At 47.4% G+C, this 23,607-nt stretch overlaps 1 protein-coding gene across 1 annotated transcript in view; it reads left to right on the top strand.

Annotated features, from left to right (window-relative positions):
• Window positions 1-1,109: 1,109 nt before the first annotated feature.
• bnc2 (basonuclin zinc finger protein 2) overlaps window positions 1,110-23,607 on the top strand; it is a 162,928-nt gene continuing 140,430 nt past the window's right edge. Inside the window, exon 1 of the mRNA XM_076294765.1 lies at window positions 1,110-1,494. Coding sequence (XP_076150880.1) covers window positions 1,492-1,494 — 3 coding nt within the window. The 5' untranslated portion in view covers window positions 1,110-1,491. The remainder of the gene's footprint in view (window positions 1,495-23,607) is intronic.

Here is a 23,607-nt window from a genome sequence, read left to right as displayed (position 1 = left end):
AATGAATTCCACACGAGTTTAATCCCTGATCTATTATTTACCTCTTGACCAAACATATGAGTGGGGCTTGTAGATGCTCAACTTGATCAAAATGACTGCCTAGGGATTCAGTACTTCTCTTGGTCCAAAAGCGGAGCCAGTCATTGCCTACTGTATACCCCCTTTTACTCTGGAGATGCCTCAGTCAAACGTCGTGCTATGGAGTAAAGAAAGAAAAAAAAAACAAGTGCACAATGAAACATTCATGAGAACTCACTTCAGATGGTCTAAGGGACACAACTTCAGGAAGCATGAGGCAAATCAGTGTCTTCAAACATCCCTACTGCTGAAGAACTTGGTGCACAGTTTTAAATTTCACATGTCTGTGTTGTCGTGCACACTCCAATGTGTGTGTAGCCTCTGTGCATGTAACCATGTAGTATGTATGTAAAAGAACCAGCCACCTCTGTGTGAAATGAAATATGTGAATGTAGGCCTTATCCAGTGTGTAACCATGAGTGGAAAAAATATGGCACCTATAGCAGTCACATCTACTGTTGAACTTTGAATATATATATATTTTTAAAAAAATACTGAATATTTTCATGAATTACTTGATATGTACTTTTTTACTTTTAATTACATTTTGTTTTATGTTTTAGCCTAAATGCACATGAGATAATAGCATATGACAAACATGGACAATCGTTGTGCGAAATCCTTATAATTAAATTTTACTTCTATCTTTTGCAAACGTATTTTAATTTCTATTTACAACATTAGTAATCTTATGAAATATTGATGTCTTACTGGTTGCAGCACGGTTTTGTCGAGTTGGCTCATTGTCACACACAAATGTGACTCTTCACCCTGACACTACACCGTGACGGCTTAAGTCCAGACTCGTAGTCACTCAGGTTACACACAGAAGGCGTATAACAGCTTCAAGAGTACTGACAGATCCTGAATGCCCCGAACTAACAGGAGCCATCAAATTCTCGAGTCTTATCGGCCGCAGCGCGCGTTTCAGCGCATTGAGCTGAGTTAGCAGAAGACATACCGGGGAGTGGGAGAAGGTCTTCTTCCCCGGACAGGCAAAGATTTACCCGGTGCCTCTGAAGTGGAGAGCCAAATAACAACCCACCCCTTTCTGTCAGCGATTTCCCTTTTCATTTTCTGGTACTGGGTTTGGAAAAAGGGGACAGTGTCGTGCATTCATTTCCCGATGCTGTTTCAGGGGACGTCTTGATGTGTTTTACAGTATCAGCCCATGCGAATTCTGAAGATGAAAGCGTGAGCTGAGAAGTGAATACGATTTCGTTTTATGTCATACGACTTGTATGGTAGCCACGACTCCGTAGTTTTTGCGGGGACACCTTTGACTTTTCAATTACTTCGGCCATCGGAACGCTTGGAGGAAGAAAGTCCCCCACTTGAGGGCGAGATCAGACTTCGGTGGACGGCAAGTTCGGGAACGTCAGGATAAGGGTCTGCCACATACAACATGCAGAAATGGTAAATATGATCAGCGCTCTGGTTTGTTCATTGTAACAAATATATTCCTTATACACGATGACAAACTTTAGGGGAACTCTCCTGAGCATTTGACCTATTAGTAAATGCGCGTGAGGTATTACTTTGACGATTAATACCTACAGTTTTTTTGCCCTTGATAATTTGAACACTGGTTAGCCAAGTATTCGGTGAAACTTCTTGAGCGAAGTTCGGTAGCCAGTCCTTGTCATACAGTAGCCTATAAACATCTCTTTTATAACCTATTTCGCAATTATTCCTTTTAACATATTTAATAAATACCAAACATAACGAAAGATATATTTAAACGGCACAGCTTAGGCTACAAGGAACAATATAGAAAATAGGCTACCCCACACGTATGCCTTTTAAGAACAATTTAAAGTTGTGACAAAGAAAATGTTCTAAGTGCAGGTACTGTCATGTCATCAACTTCAGCAGCCTACCTGTTCTTCAAGTAGCCTAGTCTACAAAGCTGAAGGCTCAGGGATGATTCTGAGGAATTATATCTTGAGTAGCACTGGGCATAACCACCAACGCACACATGATTTCAAATGTGGTACATTGTGCAAATGTGTATCTAGCCTTCTCAGAGTACATAACTAAGAGTGTAGCGCGTGAATAGCCTATAACCATGTTTTCACAACTAGCTTACCAAGAGCTGTGGCCTTATGAGCATGCGAAATGAAAGTCGATAGAATGAAGGCTATGTGAACAGGCCTGATTTATTTCGAAAGAAATTCTGTCCTTTGTTTCTTTTGTTATGAATTATAATGGTGTAGTGAGACTTAATGCCAGTAGCCTGCTATTAACCTATAACGATTATGTACTGTAGGCCTAAAAACACTTATGAAACTCACACAGGTTCAGTCATAATATTTTTGTATTCTTTTATATACAGTAAAAAGTTAACAACAGAGCAATTAAGAGAATTTTGTGAAGTGAAATTGTCAAATTAGAGGATACTTGTGTAAGCAGCAAGACTTTTTTTTCAGGTAATACTTAAGAAATTTAGCTCTGTATGCCTCCCCTCAGAAAACGCTACAGAAGGCTTTGGTTAAAATATATTATTTTCCAATTAGTTTAAGAGCCTCCTTCTTCAGCACCTCAACCACCGCCACCACCACCAGCACCTGAGGAAGTGAGAGAAAATGGCCAGTGTGACCTACGCAAAAGTGAATAAGAGTCGCTAGACTTCTCCTGCGCTCTTATGTACCTATCTGACAGTGGTTCCTCTCTCATCCTTTGAGGTCTCTACTTTGAGTCCTATGCGTTTGCTACTTCACATAAAATTCTGTCCTGATCATGTCAGTGATGGCTCCTGGTTGTTCTGCAGTCTAGAATGTCAATTTGCATTCCAGGAGTGTCATTTGATGACTTTTATCTGTATGGCTCACCAGAGTAGCCCAGCCCCTCCTCATTTCATCTGCTAGATGTCACAAGTCAAGCACAGACCGGCCCCTCCATTCCCCCTCTCTCTCCAAAATCAGTGAAGGTTAAAACAAAGATGGCAAGAAGAGAGATCGAAAGAGCCAGAGAGAGAGAGAGAGAGAGAAAGAGAGATTAGAGAGCGTGCGAGAGAGAGGGAAGAGAAAATGAAGAAGAGCTTTGGTGTTTAGGTCCATTCTCCGGCTAAACTTGTCAGCAGTGCTTGTGTGATTCTCCAGGGACCTGGGCAGAATTGGAGGGTAGATGACGGTTAGACGGTTCAATAAGCTCACGGACAGGTAGCCACGGTGACGTCCCCCCAGAGAGGCCCTCTTAATGAAGAGCAGGTCCACTTAGCTCTCTGTTCTCTGACCTCTGAGTTGGCCCTGCAGACACACACACACACACACACACACACACACACACACACACACACACACACACACAGAGGCATGAACACACTCTTTCACCTTTATTAGATCCTTCTCACCAAAAGTAGGTTTTTGTGGCCTCCAAGTCAATCTTGATGCTGGTCGTAAAGTTAGCGCTGTCACTAAGTAGATATATCAAGTTTTTTTCTCCTACTAATTCGATGTTTTTTTTCTTCAATTTCAATTTAGAAGTATTGTTTTGCATAGCAGTAGAATGTGGTTAAATATAAAAATGATTTGCTGATTTGATTAAATAACACATTGTATTAATTTACTGAAATATTTCAATTAGCCCAGTAATAATAAGATGAAGAATAATGCAGTCATGGTAACTAGCACTGATTATAATGACATGACATGGCAGTAATCTAATAATTGATATAATTAATCTCCGTCATGACGTACAGCACCATTTATGTCAACAAAAAATGAACTTGGCCGTTGGTAAAATAGCTATTGATAATTGACCACTTTAAAAGATCCAGTTGCAGTTTTTTGTTGTTCTGTGTGTCTGAAGCTGTACACAGTGAGAGCCAGCCTCTCAGCAGGCTCCTCCAACAATAAAGGCTAAGCAACCGAGTGGAGAGGAGGGAAACAAACAAACACATGGGCCTTCACTCTTCTAACCTCCGCATGAGGCTCTCAGTGATGGAAAATAAACAGGCTTCAGCCCGACCTAACAGGTACCACAACAGTGACAGGAAATCATTTCTCAGAGGCAGTGTCCCATGTTTTCATATGTGTGTGTGTGTGTGTGTGTGTGTGTGTGTGTGTGTTGCTTTTCTTTTCTTTCATGCACACAAGGCCACTTACACACATACACAAACACACACACACACACACACACACACACACACACACACACACACACACACACACACACTCAGAGAGAGAGAGTTTGTCAACAAAGGAAAGAGGAGTGAGGTCTTCTTGATGAGTGCAGTCCAGACAGGTAGCTGATGCCCAGTCAGCCGCAACACAGCACAGCGTTACACCAGAGGGGCGTTGCCTGAGAGATATCATTTTACTCTGCTGAGAGATAGCAGGCTCTTCTCATAAAGCTAAGTGTTAGTGATAGTGTGTCTTGGCAGTGGCAGTGAAAAGGTAATATTTTCAGAACTTTCTTTCTTGTCTTTCTTGTCTCCTTCTTGCTTCATTTGTTCCTTGAGAGAGAAAGAGAGATGGACACTAAAACGGAGAGTTGGAGTTGGAGACAATAAGACCAAACAAAGAGACTGTGAAATCTAAAAAACTATTGGATTGCGGGCAACCATTTTACAAAGAGCCAGAGTAGATATAAAAAATAGATACATTTTGTTGACATTATTTGCAATATTGTCTGTGGTGAGAGTAAGAAATCTTGTATACACACACACACACACACACACACACAGAGAGAGAGAGAATTGTTCAATTGTTATTATTATTACTATTAATTGCTAATTCTTTTGATGTAACTACTGTTTTGGCAACATTGTAACACTTACAGTCATGCCAATAAAGCTCATTGAATTGAATTGAAATTGAATTGAATTGAGAGAGAGAGAGAGAGAGAGAGAGAGAGAGGGGTCCAGTTTGACAAAGGAATGGATATTTTTTATCCTTATATGCTGGTAGATGTTTATGCTTTGACAAAGGGTGGCATTTCCTTTTTATTACAATTACTTTCATAAATCCACGCGATTAGTCTATCAGATTTAATCAAACAACAGTCAAACAGATGTATGGACTTCACAGGAACATAATATTGTTTTTATAAGTTTACATATTGCTTTTATTTTTCTATATACTGTGGTAATTATAAATTGCTTGCTATCAGTGACTAGAACATAATTTGGGTTTCCTAAAATTGATTATACCCATACAAATTTCCCACCTTATGTTTTTAAACACTACAGTAGCTCAAGGTAGGAAAACAACTTGAAAAATGGCTCACAGCAGATGTGGTATTGTATGAGGCAGTGCAGTGGAGGTGATAGCCTGCGCGCCATCAAGTGATTTTGCAGTGAAATAATTACGGCCAGCACTGTAAAATAAACACTCTGGTGTGTTTCCTGGTGGCACCGAGGTGATGGGTGCGGGAAATTGGAGTTTCAGCAGTAATCCATCCTTTCCTGAAGAGGTCTGAGACAAATTCACCTCGACAGTGGAGACAGAGAAAGAGATTAGAGAGACAGAAAGATGGCGAAAGAGAGAGAGAGGGAGAGAGTTCATCGCAGAGAGTTTGCACTACTCCGAACAGGAGTCTCACAGTAACTAAAGTACCCAGTAGGGAGGTGTAGGGTTATGGAGTATAATTTATATTTTATAGCTTCAGTGGAGACACTCCAGAATGAGTTGTTGGACATTGTGCCATACAGAATGTGCTGGAAACTTTGGAAAGCGATGGGATTTCCAGGCTAGTCCCTCTTCTGGCTCTCCTCTTGTTACTCCTATCTTTTTTTCCCTTCCTGAAGCTACTAAACCTGATCCACCACACTGCTTTGAATGATGCAAACTCCTCAGTGTGGCTCTAGTGATTACGCAGTCGAGGCCTGTGTGGTGGCAGGCCCAGAACAGACTCCCCCAGGGCATGTGGAATGGTACGATCCGAAGAGAATAATTTGCCCTAAAGGTGTCTCTTCTGACGGTACTTGAGGTTGAGTTGTGGAAGAAATTGGATATGACAAGATAAGTGGCGGGTCATAAGAAATTCCTCAGAACCAAAATGCGCTGTGTTGACTTCCGAATGACTGCTGTTGAATCTCTGGCTAGTTTTCTGTGTGAGTGGCTGCCTCTGCCCTACATGTACATCTTTGGCTAAAAACATTCCACTCGGAGATTTCCACTGGTTCCAGTCATGCAGGACTATTCCATCGAAAACAAAACACACTAAATCTTATTGAGCTGTGACAATTTCATTAATGCCATTCACATGCATTATTTTACTATTAAAATTGTGTATTTAATCGATTTTTAAACACGGTCTGATGCCTTTATCATGGCTTTATCATGCAGTCGACTTAATGTAAACAAACCCTGTGATTCCTAAAGAGGGATATCTGTAAAATGTCATTATGAAAGGAATGGGAACATAACGAGTTTGCAGTGTCCTGTGTCTTGTCAGATCTGGCAGCGCTCTCCTTGCCAGTTACTTCTGTATGGAGATTCTGATGTTCTCAGAAACGGGAGGTTGTAGATCTGTATGTTAAAATCGTGTGCTATACATGTAAGTTAAACCAGAGTCAGCAGTTTCATTCTGGGAGGTCTGTTTTAAGAAGTTCTCAAGACACTGTCCTTTGTGATTATGCTTTCAAGATCTTCATCAGAGTATCACTGGCTTTCTTGCAGTATGAATAACTCTACTACCAGATTAAACAAAACTCCATTATGCTGACCCTGAGGTTGGGTGTTATTGAGTTGGGAGAAAGAATACAGAAGTAAATACAGTACTTTTGTGCTCTCTTTTTCTCTGTGTCTCTCTGTTCCTGTGTCTTTTTCTCTTTTTCTCTCTGTCTCTCCATTCCTGTGTCTTTTTCTCTTTCGTTTGCCCCATTCACTCTCTCTTTTCACTTCTCTCCCTCTGAAATCAGTCTTGGGAAATCTGCTCTGCCTTTGTGTTTGTATTAAATAAAGAATGTGTATTTAGAATTTAGACACCGCAATTATATGATTTAGGTGATAAATTGCTGTGCCGATTGGCCATAATGTTTCCACTGGGCCAAATATGTGACATGCAAAATATTCCCTCCATATTGTTGTGGTATGGAGCAACTTCATACTTGAGACAAGTGAAGTCAGTCATGAAAGTCGATGTCGGCTCTATTCCATATACACCCTCAGGCTGTGGAGTTACACCACCACCAGCCCAATATATCAGTTTTATATCCTCTCTCTTTCTCTCTCTCTCTCTCTCTCTCTCTCTCTCTCTCTGTCTTTCTTTCTGTCTTGGTTTTGCTCCTCTTACTTTGTCTACCTCAGTGCCTCATTTATGCATATTTACTTACTAAAACCAGAAAAATCTAAAAATCACAAAAGTAAAGGGAAAAAAGAAATCTTAATGCTAGTGCTAGGACTTCATGACTTCTCCACTGCAGTGACACTGTAGCTTTGACTTAATAAAGTTGATTGGATCAAATTTAATTGAATGCTTCCTGGCTGAGGTCTTGTGACAACTGACAGACATGTTACATATTCCCATGCAGCGTGGTATCCATTCACCACAGATGACCCTGTCAACGTAATTATGAATTATTGATAAACTTAAGCCATCAGTTTCCTGAGCTCTCAACACACATGGCCACAGCAGCAGCATTCCATGCAGGCTCTAATTTACAACTCCGAGCCCCTTTTCAGAAGGCATGGTGCACTCAGGTATCACATATCGCTGATCTTTATTTGATAAACGTCGACATATATTTCCATGGCTTTTGGCTCTCAGACTCCGGCACTAGAAGTGATCTCACACACTGTTCACATTGTATTTACATATTTGACTTGTGGATGCCTGTGTCGGGATCAAGTTCACTGGAGCCAACTAACATTTTCACCTGGCTCCTGCTTTGAACATTTATGACTGAATCCCTTTGAGTAGTGTTTTAGTGTTTTTGTCAGATGAACAGTCTTTTACTGCTGACAAAAAAAAAATTCTTGAGCGGGAAGGTGTGTATGTGTGCATTGATGTGAGAGTGTGTTTGAGGTAGATGGTCTTTTAGTGTGTGTATGTGAGAGTGACTGTGTCTAGGAGGGAAAGGGGACAGTGCTGCTTTTGACTAGACACAGGAGACACGTCTTAGAGGCCTCTTTCATGTGACTTGTGCATTCCGCCAAGCCAGGCACACAGTGTGCACAAGACGAGACATGAACCCCCACCCCCAACCCCACCCCCACCACCGGACAGGCCGCCCCAATCTCCACCCTCTCTCCCCCTGTGACCTTAACATTTATCAAAGAACCCCATGCTGAAATTCCTCTCAGCATCTGTGCACCAAAGGAGAGCTGGCTGTGTTCATGCACACACACACACACACACACACACACACACACACAAACACAGGCTGTCACTAGGCTAGACATTTTAAATATGGTGACTGTGGAGGAGGCCTGTCCTTGTCTATGTGAGCCAAGCAAGCTGGTGTGGTGAGTTGAAGGATTACCACACACACACACACACACACACACACACACACACACACACACACACACACACACACACACACACACACACACACACACAGACACATATATACTGTACACACAGACCTCCCCTCCTCTCTCTTTCTGTATTGTACCTCCTGTCACTTCTTCCTATTCATTTAACCTTTCATTAGAGTCTGCTCAGGCTCTCCGTCTGAGAGAGGGGGAACAAAGCCAAAAAAGCCCCACTGTCACCGTTATTAGATTCCTCCCCCTTTACCCGGCAACCCAAAATTAAAAAAAGAAAGAGTGATGGAGGTAGAGAAAAAGATAGAGGGAGAGTGCCAGAAAGGAATGAGGGGACGGGAGTGCTGCACCTCTCCCAGGGATGCTGGCCCAGCTGAGTGTGTCAAGGACATGTGCCACATGTTGATAGTCCACAGGACCCTCGAGAGAGAGAGGGAGGGAGAGAAAGAGAGAGGGAGGGAGGGAGGGAGGGAGGGAGAGGGAGGCCACAGCACCACTTGACTGGAGGAGTTTACTGCAAACACAAACAGTTAGTGCAGGAATTCTGTTTTTAATGGGCGGCCAGAGGGAGGGGTTGAGGCTGTGTGGAGGACTGCCTACCTCAGAAGGACTGAAAGGCATGGTCTCTCTCTCTCTCTCTCTCTCTCTCTCTCTCTCTCTCTTTCCTCTCCTTCTGCCTCCAGTCACTTGTTATTTTCTAAGAACCCCCTCTTCCTCTTGAATTTCTTTCTTTGATAGTTACTTATTGAGAGCTATGCAAATGTTTTTTTCCCCCCCTCTGAACACACACTCCTCCTGTGAAGAACACGCAATGTGAAATTTCCATTTGTTCATTTAACGGATTCCTTAATAGTAATGTGGGCCCAACCCCGTGCTGGCAGGAGGGGTTTTTAGCAATTTAATCACCAGTGGTCCGTGCTGAGCCAGCAGCTCTGAGTGCCATCCCCACATTATTTTCCCGAGCGCTGCTGAGGCAAGGCGAGCTGGAGTGGCCGCGTGCAGGGCCACAGTGGAGCAGCGGTCCCCCAGGGGTGGTGGGGGAGGGGGGCGGGTGGGGGCAGGGTTAATGAATCTCTCACCCGTCAGAGACCCCCTCCCCTTGGCTGCGGCCCGAAACTGTGCAGGGGCTGGTATCCGAGACCCTCTCAGAGAGGGGATTCAGGCGAAGCCATCTTTCCTTGTCACTGCCCGTCCCTTCTAGGCTGCCAGGGTAACAGTGTGTGTGCGTAGGGGGGTGGATGGGGGGGGCACATCTCTTTCGGAGAATTTAATCCACTACCTGTCCCTGGGTAAGAGCCTAGTGCTGGCACACAGGACCCCTGTGTCATCTCGTTCTGTGCCCGGAGGCTGTCCACTCCCCTGCCTGCTCAATATCTCTGATAAGAATGAAGCAATACCCTTCTAGCCGTGTCAAGTAGCAATGCACCTGGTGGAGGTAATTGATGGCAGAGAGTCAGTCTACAAGGGAGGCAACAAATCAGCCTTAGCTACTCTGTCCTCAATGGGAAGCTGGCGGATCTTCAGCGTCCTTTCCATGTTTTTGTAATTTGTAGCTAGGTTGATCATAACCAGTGCACTACGGTAGAAGATTAGATTGGACCCGTCATAATAGGATGTGCTGGCACTCGGTGGTTGAGGGAGGTTTTTCAATGTGATTTTAAGGCGCAACGCTCGCCTGAGATATGTGTTGGAAGAAATGCCCCTGTAATTTCAGTTGTCCTTGGTTCAGGCAGAGGAATGTATGTGTGTGTGGTTTTCATTCAAAAGCAAAAATAAATTCATTGTATTTTTTGTTGCAAGTACCGGTATGCGTTTGAGAAAAGAAAATATATGCATATACCGTATCTTGACCGAGTGTATTTCAATCAAAATACACAAAGGGCTGCCCAAGGAAACTCTCGGGTGAAGACATACAAGTATCAGTGCCACATATTGAGCATACTTATCTCATACTTTGAAGTGCTGCTGTGCCATCATGCATTGTTGCCTGGCGTCTAGTCTGCTGTAGCTCAAAGCCAGGCTGCCGAGCTGAGTGAAGCTCGATCCCCACAGGGAGCAGAGGAAGCGCTCTTATCGGAACAGGTCTAAGTTTCCTGCGCTCCAAGTCCACACAGGCCCCTTATTTATGTCTCTCTAAGTAATCGCTTTGGTCTGGCGTTTGATGGACTGTTATTGCTCTTACATCGCGGTCCCTATAGGAATTTGGAGGATTTCCAGTTTTAGGAAGACAAAGGGCTTATTATTATAGCGAGCCATTAAGGCGACCGGTAGGTCCATTAACCTCAGTCACCCAATCCAGTCACACCCACTCTGTACTGTGTGCATGTGTACACCTACTCATCCCGATAGAAAAACAAAACTCCATGACAAACAACCCCATCTTCCCCAAGTCATAACTGGATGCCAAAGCCTTTCTCAAAATTGTTGGTGATGGTACTGTTTGTTTTCATTCCTGGTAGAGTTTTGTGTCTCGTGGAGTTTAGACAAACTTGTAGGAGCTGGAGGCCATCGGGGAGCTCGTGGGCTTCAGAGGGTTCACACATTCTTTTTTTAATTTGTCTGTAGCTACTGTACTGTAGCATGTATGATACGGCTGTACTTCGCTCTTGATCGATTGGCTCTTATTGGCTTTCCACTGTTGGTCCAATATCACCTCATCTCGAGCCGAAGCCTCAGGCGAGAGGTACCAGACTAATAAAGCACTCGGCCTCCCTTGGGGCCCTGTGATGATTAGTGAAGGGTGGCTCCGTCCACCCATCCCCACTAAGGGAGGCCTCACCCCCCCCCCCCCCCCCCACACACACACACACATCTGCCCATCCATCCAGGTCAACATTGGTGGTAATGAGGCGGCCGTGGCCAATGTCTCTCCTCCCCTGTTTGTGATTGGATGCCAGGACTTGAGCGGAAATCCCATGGAGGAGAGGAGTGTGAGTGCTTCGGATATACTCCATGTCTGTTTGTCCTTGGTGGAAGTCGATGGGCCGTGGCCGATCATACTCTAGTGATGTCTTGCTTGGCTTATGAAAGGAGGCATTTTGTTTATGGAATCACTCTTTGGAGCGGCCGTGATTTAGATGAAGAGTTTTTTTCCCAGTTTGTGCTTGTGCTCATAGTATACCCCATGATCCAGACACTCAGGATCCCTCTCCTGTAAGGCTGATGGATGATCCAATGACACATGCTGCAATGTTAGAGTAATAGATAGCAGACGTTAGGCAGGGCTTTGAGTCGTACAATCAAACAACTGATGAACAGTATCCATTACGGGCTTGGGAACAGGACAGGGATTTCCAAGAGAGTTGTATGTGTCTGAATCAGAAGCTCAGTTGTGAATGGAACATAAATGCGTTGCTTACACACACACACACACACACACACACACACACACACACACACACACACACACACACACACACACACACACACACACACACACGCACACACACACACGCACAGCCAATGGGAAAGAAACAGGAACAGGACGTTCACAAAGGAGAGAGTGCCACTTGTAAGCATGTCTGTTATTACAGGCTATGGCACAGTCTCATAAATACTCATAATTAGATGCTTTCAGGAGGCTAATAATTTGCTGTGTAACATGGAGTAACGTGAGTGGCAGCGTGGCTTTTCCCCCATGTCTGCCCAGAGATTGATGCTCTGCAGATGGAGCCCTCAGCTGCACTGGCCCCACAGTCGCAGGCTGCCACGGGAGATCTAATGGCTGGGAGTGACGCACGAGACAAAGACCACTTTCAATTTTTGTCATTTCTGCAAAGTTTCACATGCAAAAAAAACACTTTTCTGTCTGCATTCCTTGTTTAACATGTTGTTATAAAAGCTCACAGGTTGTTCCAAAAGTTGTTTTCGATCCAAATTATTCAAACAAACAATAATAATAATGGTAATAATTTAATTTTTAATTTAATTTTTGATTTTGATTGACAAAAAGTAAAATTGCTAGAATTATGTCAGTTATTATGTTATTGGAACAGCAAGCAGCCCCCCCTCCAAAGGAGGCTGGTGGTGTTGCCAGCGAGAATCTCAGCACCTTCCCAGCCGTGAGGTCTCTCTGAAGTGAGACACACGCTGCAGAGATTCTGGGAGTTCCCCCATCAACCACATCAAGGGCCTCAACTCCTACCAGCACAGCTCAACTGGCCTGTAATGCTAATTCTAGAGACCAGGTCTCTGTGCCTCCCAAGTCTGTGGAGAGGCACCTTGTAACACACTCACTCACTCACTCACTCACGCAGTGAACAGGAGCACCACAGGAACAACTAGATCTACAGCCAACACTCACCTGTAGTCAACTTCAACCTTAATCACTGAGTCGGTGCTCATCCCTATGAAATAATGGGGAATTATGGGATAGGCTTGGTTGATGTTGGATTGTATTCACGGTATTCAGACCAAATTTTGGTGCGTGCGAGGGTTTCATCCATCCTGAAACCCCAAAAACCGAGTCCCTCTCGACAGAAGAAATAAACATTCAACACTGGCTTTCATTTTAGGGCCTTGCTGAATTATTCATTGGGTCCAGTGAGGTCCCTGCCACCCGTGTAGACACAGTGGTTGCAGAGACAGACGAATGGCAAGGCCATGCACTCTCCCAAGTGCAGCTGTGAAAATATGCGGTAGAGAGGGCGGCTGCTCCGGAGAGTGCCGACACGTTGAAACAGTAAATCCGAACACATCCGCCTCAGCTGCGGCATTGTGTCCCCGGTGAATGGCAATGTTCGGCATGGAGCCTTCGCCTGTCTCTGTGTCACAGCTAATGACCTCCTCTGTGGCTCTGACACAGCGCTTCACAAACGGGGCAGCAGCCCCAGCAGACCTGTGCGTGACACGGTATGGAAATGCAGACGGCCGGGCTGCTACTTGGGGGGGGGGTTGGGGCTCAGGACCAAACCGAGGTGACCGGTGAGAGAGATGCTCATCTCGCTCAAAAATGGTGTCGGGCAATGAATTGTGCAATAGCATTTTATTAGCATCGTGCCCTTTGTAAGCCTACTGTTAGTGTAGTGGAGGGACATTTTATTAGCGTCGTGCCCTTTGTAAGCCTACTGTTAGTGTAGTGGAGGGACATTTTTTTTGTTGTACTGGGTCTCTGTGTGAGGTTCCTCTCATTATTATCTGCATACAAAAAGTCACATGATTAGGAGCAGGCCAACAGGGGATATGGTTGAGGTTTCAGAACACACATAGTGTGTGTGTGTGTGTGTGTGTGTGTGAAGAGGGTACAGTATCTGTGTGTAATCAACTTGAGGCCACTTTTAGCCCATAATCCTTCAGTGGATAAGTTAAGCTATAATTAGGCCAATCAGCAGTATAATTATCTCCAATTACACTTTATTGGCCAGATAACACATCTCAAAGCATGAAGTGAAATCTCTCCATGAGAGGTGTGCTACATTCTACTGCAAGGTAAGATCACAGATACTACCGCTGGCTTTGAGGAAGTGTTGTCGTCCCCCCCCCCCCCCCTGTAGGCAACCTCTGTATTTTAAGGAGCTGCCTCCTCTAAGGTTCCATGTGGAACTTTGTTTCGCGGTTGTATGAGTTTTTTTTTTTGGACCAGGTCTGTGCTCAAGGTTATCGCTGTTCACCCTGCCAACCAGGAAGTCCACTAATGTGTCGTTGCATGACAGCACTTGCATCGCGGACCATCTGGATCCTGTAAGAGCACAGGGGTTTCTCATTGGTCTGGATGAGAGGGTGTAACTCCGTCCCCGTCTCCTGGGCAGAGGCCTCAGCCCCAGACGGAGGAGCTTTGGTGGGCCGGCTCTGGATGAGCTGCAGGTGTCTGGCCTCCGCTATGGGGAAGGGCTGTGTGTGTGGGGGCCGCACCACGCCGCCGCAGCAAGTTTACGCTCCATGAATCCCCCGTATCCTCCGCGGAGACGAGTGGGAAGCCGTCCCAGCAGGCTCCCACAGCATCCAGACAAGTAGCTAAACGATTATGAACACAGACAGCTTTAAAACGCTTGTAATGTCATCGTCAAAGCCATCGATCGCAGCTCCACTGCATGCCACAGGCATCGTTTGGTAGGAGAATGCGTCTACCACGCGTGTGGGTTCAGTGCCTTCAGCAGTGTGACACCCCAAGGAGTATTTTCAAGCACGCCGTGTAACGCTAACATCTGGATTATTTGTATCTCTCTCTGTGTGAGTGTCCTGGTTGCTGAGAATGGTGAGGATCTTTTTTGTGTTTGACACTGGTCTTTTGAGGAAAAGGGTTAACAGTGAATGGTGCTGGAGTGGGTTGGCGCTGTAAAAGTATCCAGATAATTCACTGTTTATTTATCAGGCTGGGAATTAGGTATCCAGCTCTTAAGGAGCTGTCATTGGGGCCAACATAAGGCAGCTCTACCGCAGAGCTGGAGCCCAGGGCTCATGGTTTCAGGCTTCCTCTCGTTCTCTAGCAGCTCCTCCTGCTCTCCCTCCCTCCCTCCCTCCCTCCCTGCATCCCTCCTTCCCTCCCTCTCTCTCTTGCTCATGTCATGGAGCGGTTCTGTTTGGGCCGGCCTTGACAAGACAATTCATTTGGCCCACATGCCGAAGCTGTGTTCGAACAGGCCTATCAAGTTCCAGGGAAAAAGGATCACATGGTCCAGCCAGGGACCAATCATCTGTCTTCGTCACTCTAGCGGGGCTCACAGCTCCGTTTCTGCTGTTGCAGCAGGCGCTCGGTCCAGACAACACTCCAGTGGACCAGTTCCACGCAGGGCAGCTCATGGGATGTGTGTGAGTTTGTGTGTGTGTGTATGTGTGTGAGTTTGTGTGTGTATGTGTGTGTGTTTGTGTGTGTGTGTGTGCGTGTGTGTGCAGAGTTAGCGTCGCCTACGTTTGCACATGCTCTCTGTCTCTGTGTGCACTGTGCAGCATGTGTGTGATAGCGTCAGTGTGCGATCACAAGTGTGTTTGCGATTCAGAGTTCGAGGCTACCAGCACCAGCCACCGTCCTATAGGTGCCCCACCACGCATACACCGAGAGTGTACTCCTCTCTCCTTCCCTCCCTCTCTCTCTCTCTCTCTCTCTCTCTCTCTCTCCCTTCTTCTCGTCCTCTCTTCCTGCAGTTCATATTTCAGTTTGCTCCCAGGAGCTCGCAGGTCCGTGCCAGACGGAAATTCGCTGAGGCTGCAGGAGCCCCCTCGGAGGCCACACGGAGGAGGGACAGGCCAGGGAACAATCGAGCCCAGTCCTCCTGCTCCAGTCTGCCAGGCTGCACAGGTCCTCAGGGTGGCTGACTCTCCCTCTCCCTCACTCTTGGCTCTGGTCCCTGCTCACATACACACATGCACAACCATCACCCCCCCCCCTCCCCCCTCCCCCCAACATACACACACACACACACACACACACACACACACACACACACACACACATGGACTCACAGTCACACACACACTCCCCCCCCCCCACTCCTTAGAGTCAAGAGAGAGGCCATCCAGTCATACGTTGTCCATCAGATGTGTTTACTTTCTCCGTGACAGCCGACACATCTGGAGCGCATATTCAGGTTATTCCAGTGCCACTAGACACATTCCACAAGATCATTTCAGTGGTTGTTATGGCGATCTTCTCCCCTCCAGTGATTTTCAAGTTGCATGACAGAAATTGCTGGAGCTAGCCGGGGGTGGGAGGGGGGGTGTAGTTGGGGGGACAGGGGGCACAGCAGGACGGGTGGGAAGGGGGTGATGGAGGAGGAGAAGGAGGAGGAGGAAGAGGAGAGAGGACAAAAGTCAGTGGCCATCACCTGGGGGGGGGGGGTTCGGTGGGGGAGAGGAGATTTGGAGTGTGGAGTTGAGGGGGTTAGTGGTCTTGTCTTGGAGAGCAAACTAATTACAGCCCCAGTTCTCTTCCCAGGACAGCGGTCTGGAGGTGTAATGAAGTGAGGTGGTGACACTCTCCCTGTCTCTCTCCGCTCTCTGTCTTTCTCTTCTTCTCCTCTCTCACGCTCTTTCTCACTCTTTCTCTGTCTCCCTCTCTCACGTCTGTCTGCGTGTCTCAGGTCTTGGCCTCCCCCCCATGCATTCCTGTGCCTCTGTGTGACTGTGACGGCTGTCATCAGCCAGGAATGTCCTGCACTCCCACCTCGCCCCCCTACCCTGACACCCCCCACTCTCTCTCTCTCTCGCTCTCTCTCGCTCGCGTGAATCCCCCCTTCCCCCCCCCCCCCAACCCCCCGAAATGCTAGCCTTCTGAAAATGTGTTCTTGCAGATGTTGTCCATTGGGCGCATACCTTTGATTGGCCCGAGTCCACAACAAGCAAGAGTGATTCGCAGATAGTCGGTGGCTTGTTTTTGAGCTCCAGGAGTGTGTGAGTTATTTTATCTTGTATTGCCTTTGCCGGTAAAAGGGACCATTTACCGTGCCATTTGCAGACCACAGGACTTCACACAAATATGCTGCAGAAAATGTTTTTCCTGTTCCGGAGAACAAATAGTTTTTTTTTCCCCTAACAGAAAAAGGTCATTACCCATGTGCGCCTCACAAATAGGACTGGTGCTCTTCACATGGGTAAAGTAGGCCAGAACAGATGCCCTCATCGCTCATCTCCCCCCAACTACTTTACTCCAGCCTCGTCACACATTCCCACTCCCGCACCCACCCATCCCACTGAGTGGACACCAGAACTTTCACTTTACCCCAAATCATGTGTGCCCCCGCCCTCAGCCACACACACACACACACACACACACACACACACACACACACACACACACACACTCCCCTGCACAGGCCTCAAATCCACCCTCCCAAAGCTGATTACCTGAGAGATATTGGGCGGCGGTTCCCAGCCAGCTCGAGCTCTGTGCCGCATTACCCCTGATGCCTGGCTGCCCTGCCGGCCGGCTGATGGAGGCACAATGGTGGGCAGTCTTAATTGTGCGGGAGGGAGGGAGGGAGGGAGAACATGTTGGACTCATTGAGTGAGGAAGTGGGGCTCCAGTAGAGGTCAATTAGGAGCGGGGCTGCCCAGAGCTGCAGGGCTGCACTCCACCGCTGATTGACATGATCTCCTGGATAGATGGAGGCCAGCGCTGGTGGTGGGTGGGTGGGTGCACTTGGGCAGGGTGTGTGTGTGTGTGTGTGTGTGTGTGTGTGTGTGTGTGTGTGTGTGAGATGAGTGATAGTGAGCCTCACTCTCATGTTTATTCAGCTCAACGCCTGGATGGCCAGGACTTATCCGCCATGCTGATTACCTTGCCTTTCCTGCCACCATTAATCCAACAGAGACCCCCACATCAGCGGCCATAACACACACACACACACACACACACACACACACACACACACACACACACACACACCTACACACACACACACACACACACACACACACACACACACACATTCAAGCTCTTACTGAAAGTATACACAATGTTCCCATCCCATACACACCCAGCAGTGAATGTGGTGGTGTTTTTGTGTGTGTGAGGCCCAGAGCCCTTAGCATGGCTGCCCTTCTGGTCTCTCCTGCTCCCACGGGTGTGCTGAAGACATCCACACACAGGAAGAGCAGATAAGCCACCGTAGCCCCTGCGCCCTGCGCTCCGCTCTGTCTCCAATGTCACCTTGTCATGGGGCCCCTCAAGAGCCTCTGATTTCTCTGTGAAGTCTCCCCCTCAGAATGCACTTGACCTAACACACACACACACACACACACACACACACACACACACACACACACACACACACACACACACACACACACATCTCCCTGGCTGCCCAGCTGCAAGCTACTGTACAGTCCACCCTTGTGCAGTCTGCAGCGTTCCTCCTGCCATGTGTGTGTTTTCGTCCGGTACCCGCCCGGGCTTGTGGTCACTGTGTGCCTGATCCAGTCAGGACACTGCTGTTCTCTTTTCAATAGGCCTCATCAAGCCAAGACATAATATTGAACATGGCCACAGTCCCTAGTCTGACTTTGGCCATAATAAATTATTTAGATTAGAAAAAGTAGAAACACGCCGTACTGATAAGGGTCCTCGTGTTGCTGGCTTGCCGTGTCAGTAGTTGGACATTTTCCCCTCCTTTGCTCAGGTTTTCATTTTTCATGAGGGGTTCAGCTGGGAGCCGCACACAAGACCTCAGTTGTGGTTGCTCTATGTAGAGAAGTGAGAACTGGGAGAGCAAAAAGATTATTCTACTGGCTGTTGCCAAGGCCTGTCTGTGTGTCCTCCGAGAGGGGAGACTATCAAGGGCCTCTGAATTGTAAAGAGCAACCTCACAGTGGGAACAGCTAAGAAAGGGCCGGAGTCATCAATTAAGCTGCGATAAAATATTAGGGCATTAAATTCTACAGCTCTGTCTATATAACATCTATTTGTACTGCAACACCAGGGTCGTCTGAAACAGATTAGCTTTTGTGTGTACACGTGTGTGTGTGTGTGTGTGTGTGTGTGTCTGTGAAAGTGAGTGTTTGTGTGTGTATGTGTGCGTTCTTGGGTGTGTATGTGTGTGTGTTAGGGAGCGCGAGAGAGAGAGAGAGAGAGAGGGTGAATGTGTGTACACTGTTTGTATTAGAGGGACTCCTCCTGCCATTTCAAACGTTGGACGCGAGATGAAACGTGTTGACACAGTGTTCGCTTACTCCTTGCTCTGCCTCTGCCTCGATTGGAAGTGACCACAGGACCACCTGAACTGCACTAACACACATCATACACACAGAGTCACACACCTCACACACCCTATAACACACACACACACACACTCACACACACACACATGCAGGGGCCAGGCGCTGATGCTGTTCCAGCCTCTGTGCTGTCTCCCTTTCCCATAACAAATAATGCAGAAAAATCCCCCAGTCTTCTTTCAGGGAATATTCATTACCGCCCAGTCCGAGGGTTTCTCCTCTCCTTGAAGCGTTCAGCAGCTGGGGCTCGTAGCGTGTCCAAACACCGTTCCAAAAAAATATTACAAAAACAAAAGGAGCCCTTGCGTTCGGGGTGTGACACGGGTTAGCTCAGAGCTACGCTAACTCTCTGCATATGTGGCCCCTGTTCCCAGGCCCTTATCCTGAACAGATGCAGACAACAATGAGATGCACCTAACTCCCTCACCAGCTTCTTAATCCTGAACTCTCTCTCCCTCTTTGCTACCTTGCTTTTGTTAGTTACACATTAAAACTTATTGATTGGTTTTGCAATAGCAGTGAAGGAGAGAGAGTAAACTGAGACATTGGACTTAGGTGGAGAATGGGGTGTATCTGCGGTGGTAGCAGATATGATCAAACACTGTTGCCTTCTTGTGTTGTGTGGCCCCCGCTAGCGGAGAACGAAACAGAGGGTGATGATCGAGACGTTCCAAAAACGGATCAGGCGATCAGAATGTGCAAAGGCTGGGTTGGGCTGGGTTCAAGTTCAAGTTGGGGGACTCAGACTGTTGACCGCGCTGTCAGGAAGGCTTCAGGAGGTGAGAGGCTCACAACAATGATCCCTGTTCCTGTGTAGCTCGAAGAGCCTCACTAATGAGACCAAAGGGTCCTGCGTGAGTCATAATATCCCAGCTGAGATCCGCGCCTGCCGTCCTCTCCCCTGTCTGTGTGTGTGTGTGTGTGTGTCTATGTGTGTGTGTGTGTGTGTGTGTGTGTGTGCGTGCGTGTGTGTGGGGTGGGGGTGTTGAGAGGGGTGTCTGCTCGATGGAGTCCGAGGGATATCTCAGTTCCAGAGTGTGCTGGACGCTCTCTGCGGAGGCGAGACTTTGGAAACACTCTTGGCAGCTGCAGCTGGGGAAGTCCCCAGAACTGGAGACCAGGCCACGTCTTTGGGTTCTTTTCAAGAACTGTAGCAGAGAGAGAGAGAGAGAGAGAGAGAGAGAGATAGAATGGGTGTTAATGAGAGAGAGAAAGAGAGCAAGGATAAAGTTATTGTGAGAGAGGGGACATAAGAAACAGGAGGTTGATGAAGACAGAGGGACCGAGAGAGAGAGAGAGAGAGAGAGAGAGAGAGAGAGAGAGAGAGAGAGAGAGAGAGAGAGAAGGTAATAAAATGTTCTGTGTAGGAGTTGGAAGTCGAGCAGATTTACTTCCCATGGTAAGACAGTCAAAGCAGGAGATGAAGGCAGAAGGACAATTGCTGTTTCCGTAAGCTGGTGCGAAAAGAAGCGGTCATGCCATAAATAAAAAGGCAGGAATTATTGTCAGCTAATATAGTCTTCAATGAAAGGTAAAGATTTTATTATCAAAATCACAAAAGCAAATTAAATGAACAGAAAACATTCACCACAGCAATGAAATCATTTTATGTGCCCAAACTACCTAAAAATAGGCATTACTATCACTCAGTAAAGAATCAAACATCGATTGAATCCATCCCAGCTAACATGCTGGGTACGTTTTTTTTCCTCTTGTATTCTCACAAATGATCATGACTTCACTGGAAAAGCCAGGAAGGGGGGTGGACACAGGCGTCTGTGTGAGTCAGGCAGAAGTTGAGATCGGTTTATTCTGCGGTTTGTTTAAAGTCCGGCCCAGGAACACCTGGCCTGAAAAATAAACCCCGCGCTGCTGGGCTTGTTGTTTTTGCTTTCCAGTGTCCCCTGCCTGCTTGCATTCCTTCTGCTGGGATACACCTCGGGGCCTGTCCCCGGAGGACCTGAGGGGGAAGGTCACTTTATTAAAGCGCATTTTAATTTACCCTCCACTCTGCACCCCCCACTGGCACGACCTTATTACCAGCGCCCCTGTCCATCGCGGTACCAGGGGACGTTACGGAGACATTCCAGAGTGCTGCTGTGTCTGGTGTGGAGCTCACTCCCCCCCCCCCCCCACCCCCCACTGATGCTCCCAGCACTCCTCCCCAGTGGTCAGAGCACATGTTAGCCTGAGCAGAGCGACGCTGGCCTGCTGGGCTACCGTCCCACTCGCTGAGGAGGTCAGACGTGCCAGTGGTCTTTTTTTTTTAGTAGTGGGCAGTAGGAGTGTGATGTCAGTAAGTTGTCCACTCATGCTGCGCATCAGAATTTTTTCGTCCTTCTGTCTGTCATACTGTCTGCAGGGTGGACAGAACTAGTCTCTGCACTAAAATAGCAAACTAAACACAAAAAAACTACTCATTACTAATACTAAGAATGACTAATGGATATGAAACAGAACAAACAAGGCATCTGTCTTGCTTTTAAATCCACTTCCTTTCCTGCATTTGGTTCTGGAGAGGGTCCGCTTTCTGTGAAAAGCTTTAAGGCTTTCAGGAAATTCCCCCCTCCGCTTAGAAAATGGAGTGTGTATCGCTGAGGCCTTTTGTCACTATGTGTAAAACTGCACTGGAGGTCCCTAGAGCCCCCTCTCAGATGAAGAGCTACTGCTGGGCTGAGAGAGAAGGGGGGGGAGAGAGAGGGAGAGAGAGAGAGGGGAGAGAGAGAGAGAGAGAGAGAGAGAGAGAGAGAGAGAGAGAGAGAGAGAGAAGAACAAGGGAAATGACTCAGGTTGTCTTGTTGGTGACTGTGGCTAGAAGCACAGAGATGTGTGGCCAGACACAGCGAGTGGGGAGGACGAGCGGAGCGGAGTTGTCGTGTGTGTGAGTAGCCGGTGAAAAATGTCTTGCAAAGGGCAGCGCTGGCCAGGGAGACGCAGCTGCAGGGGATTAGTGCCCCAGAGCGAGGCCAGGGCCCAGGAATGCGGAGAGGTCTCTCTTCCCGCGCGGGAGGGCACAGCGCAGGGCTGCCAGGGAGCAGGAGCAGGAGCCCTCGCACTCCCCTCTCCACACTGGGCTCAGGATGGGGGTGAAAGGTCAGAGGGCGCGGTTAACCATATGTACAAACACACACACTAACACACACACACACACACACTAATACACACATACACACACACACACTAATACACACACACACACACATATACACACACACACACACACACACACACACACACACACACTAATACACAAACGTAAACACACACAACACACACAGACATGCACTAACAGACACACACACACACACACACACACACACACTGGCCCCTGTGGCAGTGCTCAGGCCTCCTTGTCTCACTCCCACTCCTGTCACCACCACATTCTTTGCCTGGTGAGCTGGTAGATTTATTGAGGGACACAGGAAGCACGTTGTAATTGAACAGGAACCTTACAGGTACATCCATCAAGGCACTGCAGCATCCTAGAATCATTGATCCAGGCTGAGTGTATGATTTCTCCCCACAATCTTCCCCTTCAGTGACAAACTCCCTCTGCCCCTCAAACATACATTCTGACTATCACATCCCTATGACTGTTTACTTTGTATCTCTATTACTAAAGATGGTTTACAGAAATATATATAGATATATGTGTATGTGTGCAGCCCTGGATATGATATGGAGACTACGGAACATTAACCTCACAAAAAAAAGACAAGGTAATGGTGAGAGTGGTGAAGAGGAGACCAGTGGTATTTACAAGTGTTCAGACTCAGAGAAGGCTTCTGTGTCTCAGAGTTCAGTTATTGTGCCTCTGGTCAAGTTTGCTCTCTTTTCTGTTGGACTTTTCTAAATATTTGTTCCCAGACACTGAAGTGGAGCGGTCCTTGTTAAATCAAGCGGCCATCATTCACTCTGTTTTTATTTGTGTTGGGTGACAGAACAGCATGTCGCCACCCCAACACCACCACGCAGCCCCCACCACCACCACCACCACCACCACCACACCACACGCTCTGAGTGACAGTGGCCCTGACTGAGCTGTCACGGGTGCCCCTTGTCCTTCACGTTGCTCCACTTCCTGGCAGGCCTTTTATGGGCGTGTTAGAGGTGTTATTGCCTCCGCTCACGTCCTGACGTGCCCCCCTTGAATCGGCACTCTGGCGCTGACGGCCGTCAGGGCAACGCTGCCGGTCTGCTCTGACGTGCTCAATGGGCCCCGCGCTGATTCCTCTCCAGCACGCTGCCGTGGTCATAAAACGCCGTCGTGGCGTCTTATCACCCCCCCCCCCCACCCGCGCCACTCCCCCCTCCCGAAACACTGGTCCCATTTGCACTCTTTCTCCAGCAGCGTGGGATTGCTCCCCAATTACCACTCGCGCTGCAGCCTGGGCTCCCCACTCAGCCTCCTTCCACCCACTTGAGTGGCCATGCGTTAAAAGGACGC

This window comes from Alosa pseudoharengus, unplaced genomic scaffold, assembly GCF_046254945.1.
Source record: "Alosa pseudoharengus isolate Yale_2024_CS ecotype anadromous, Long Island Sound unplaced genomic scaffold, YU_APseudo_1.1 YU_APseudo_1.1_scf_2, whole genome shotgun sequence".
Taxonomy (NCBI): domain Eukaryota; kingdom Metazoa; phylum Chordata; class Actinopteri; order Clupeiformes; family Clupeidae; genus Alosa; species Alosa pseudoharengus.
Note: the sequence above shows the minus strand (reverse complement) of the source record. Positions and strands in the feature narration are given on the sequence as shown.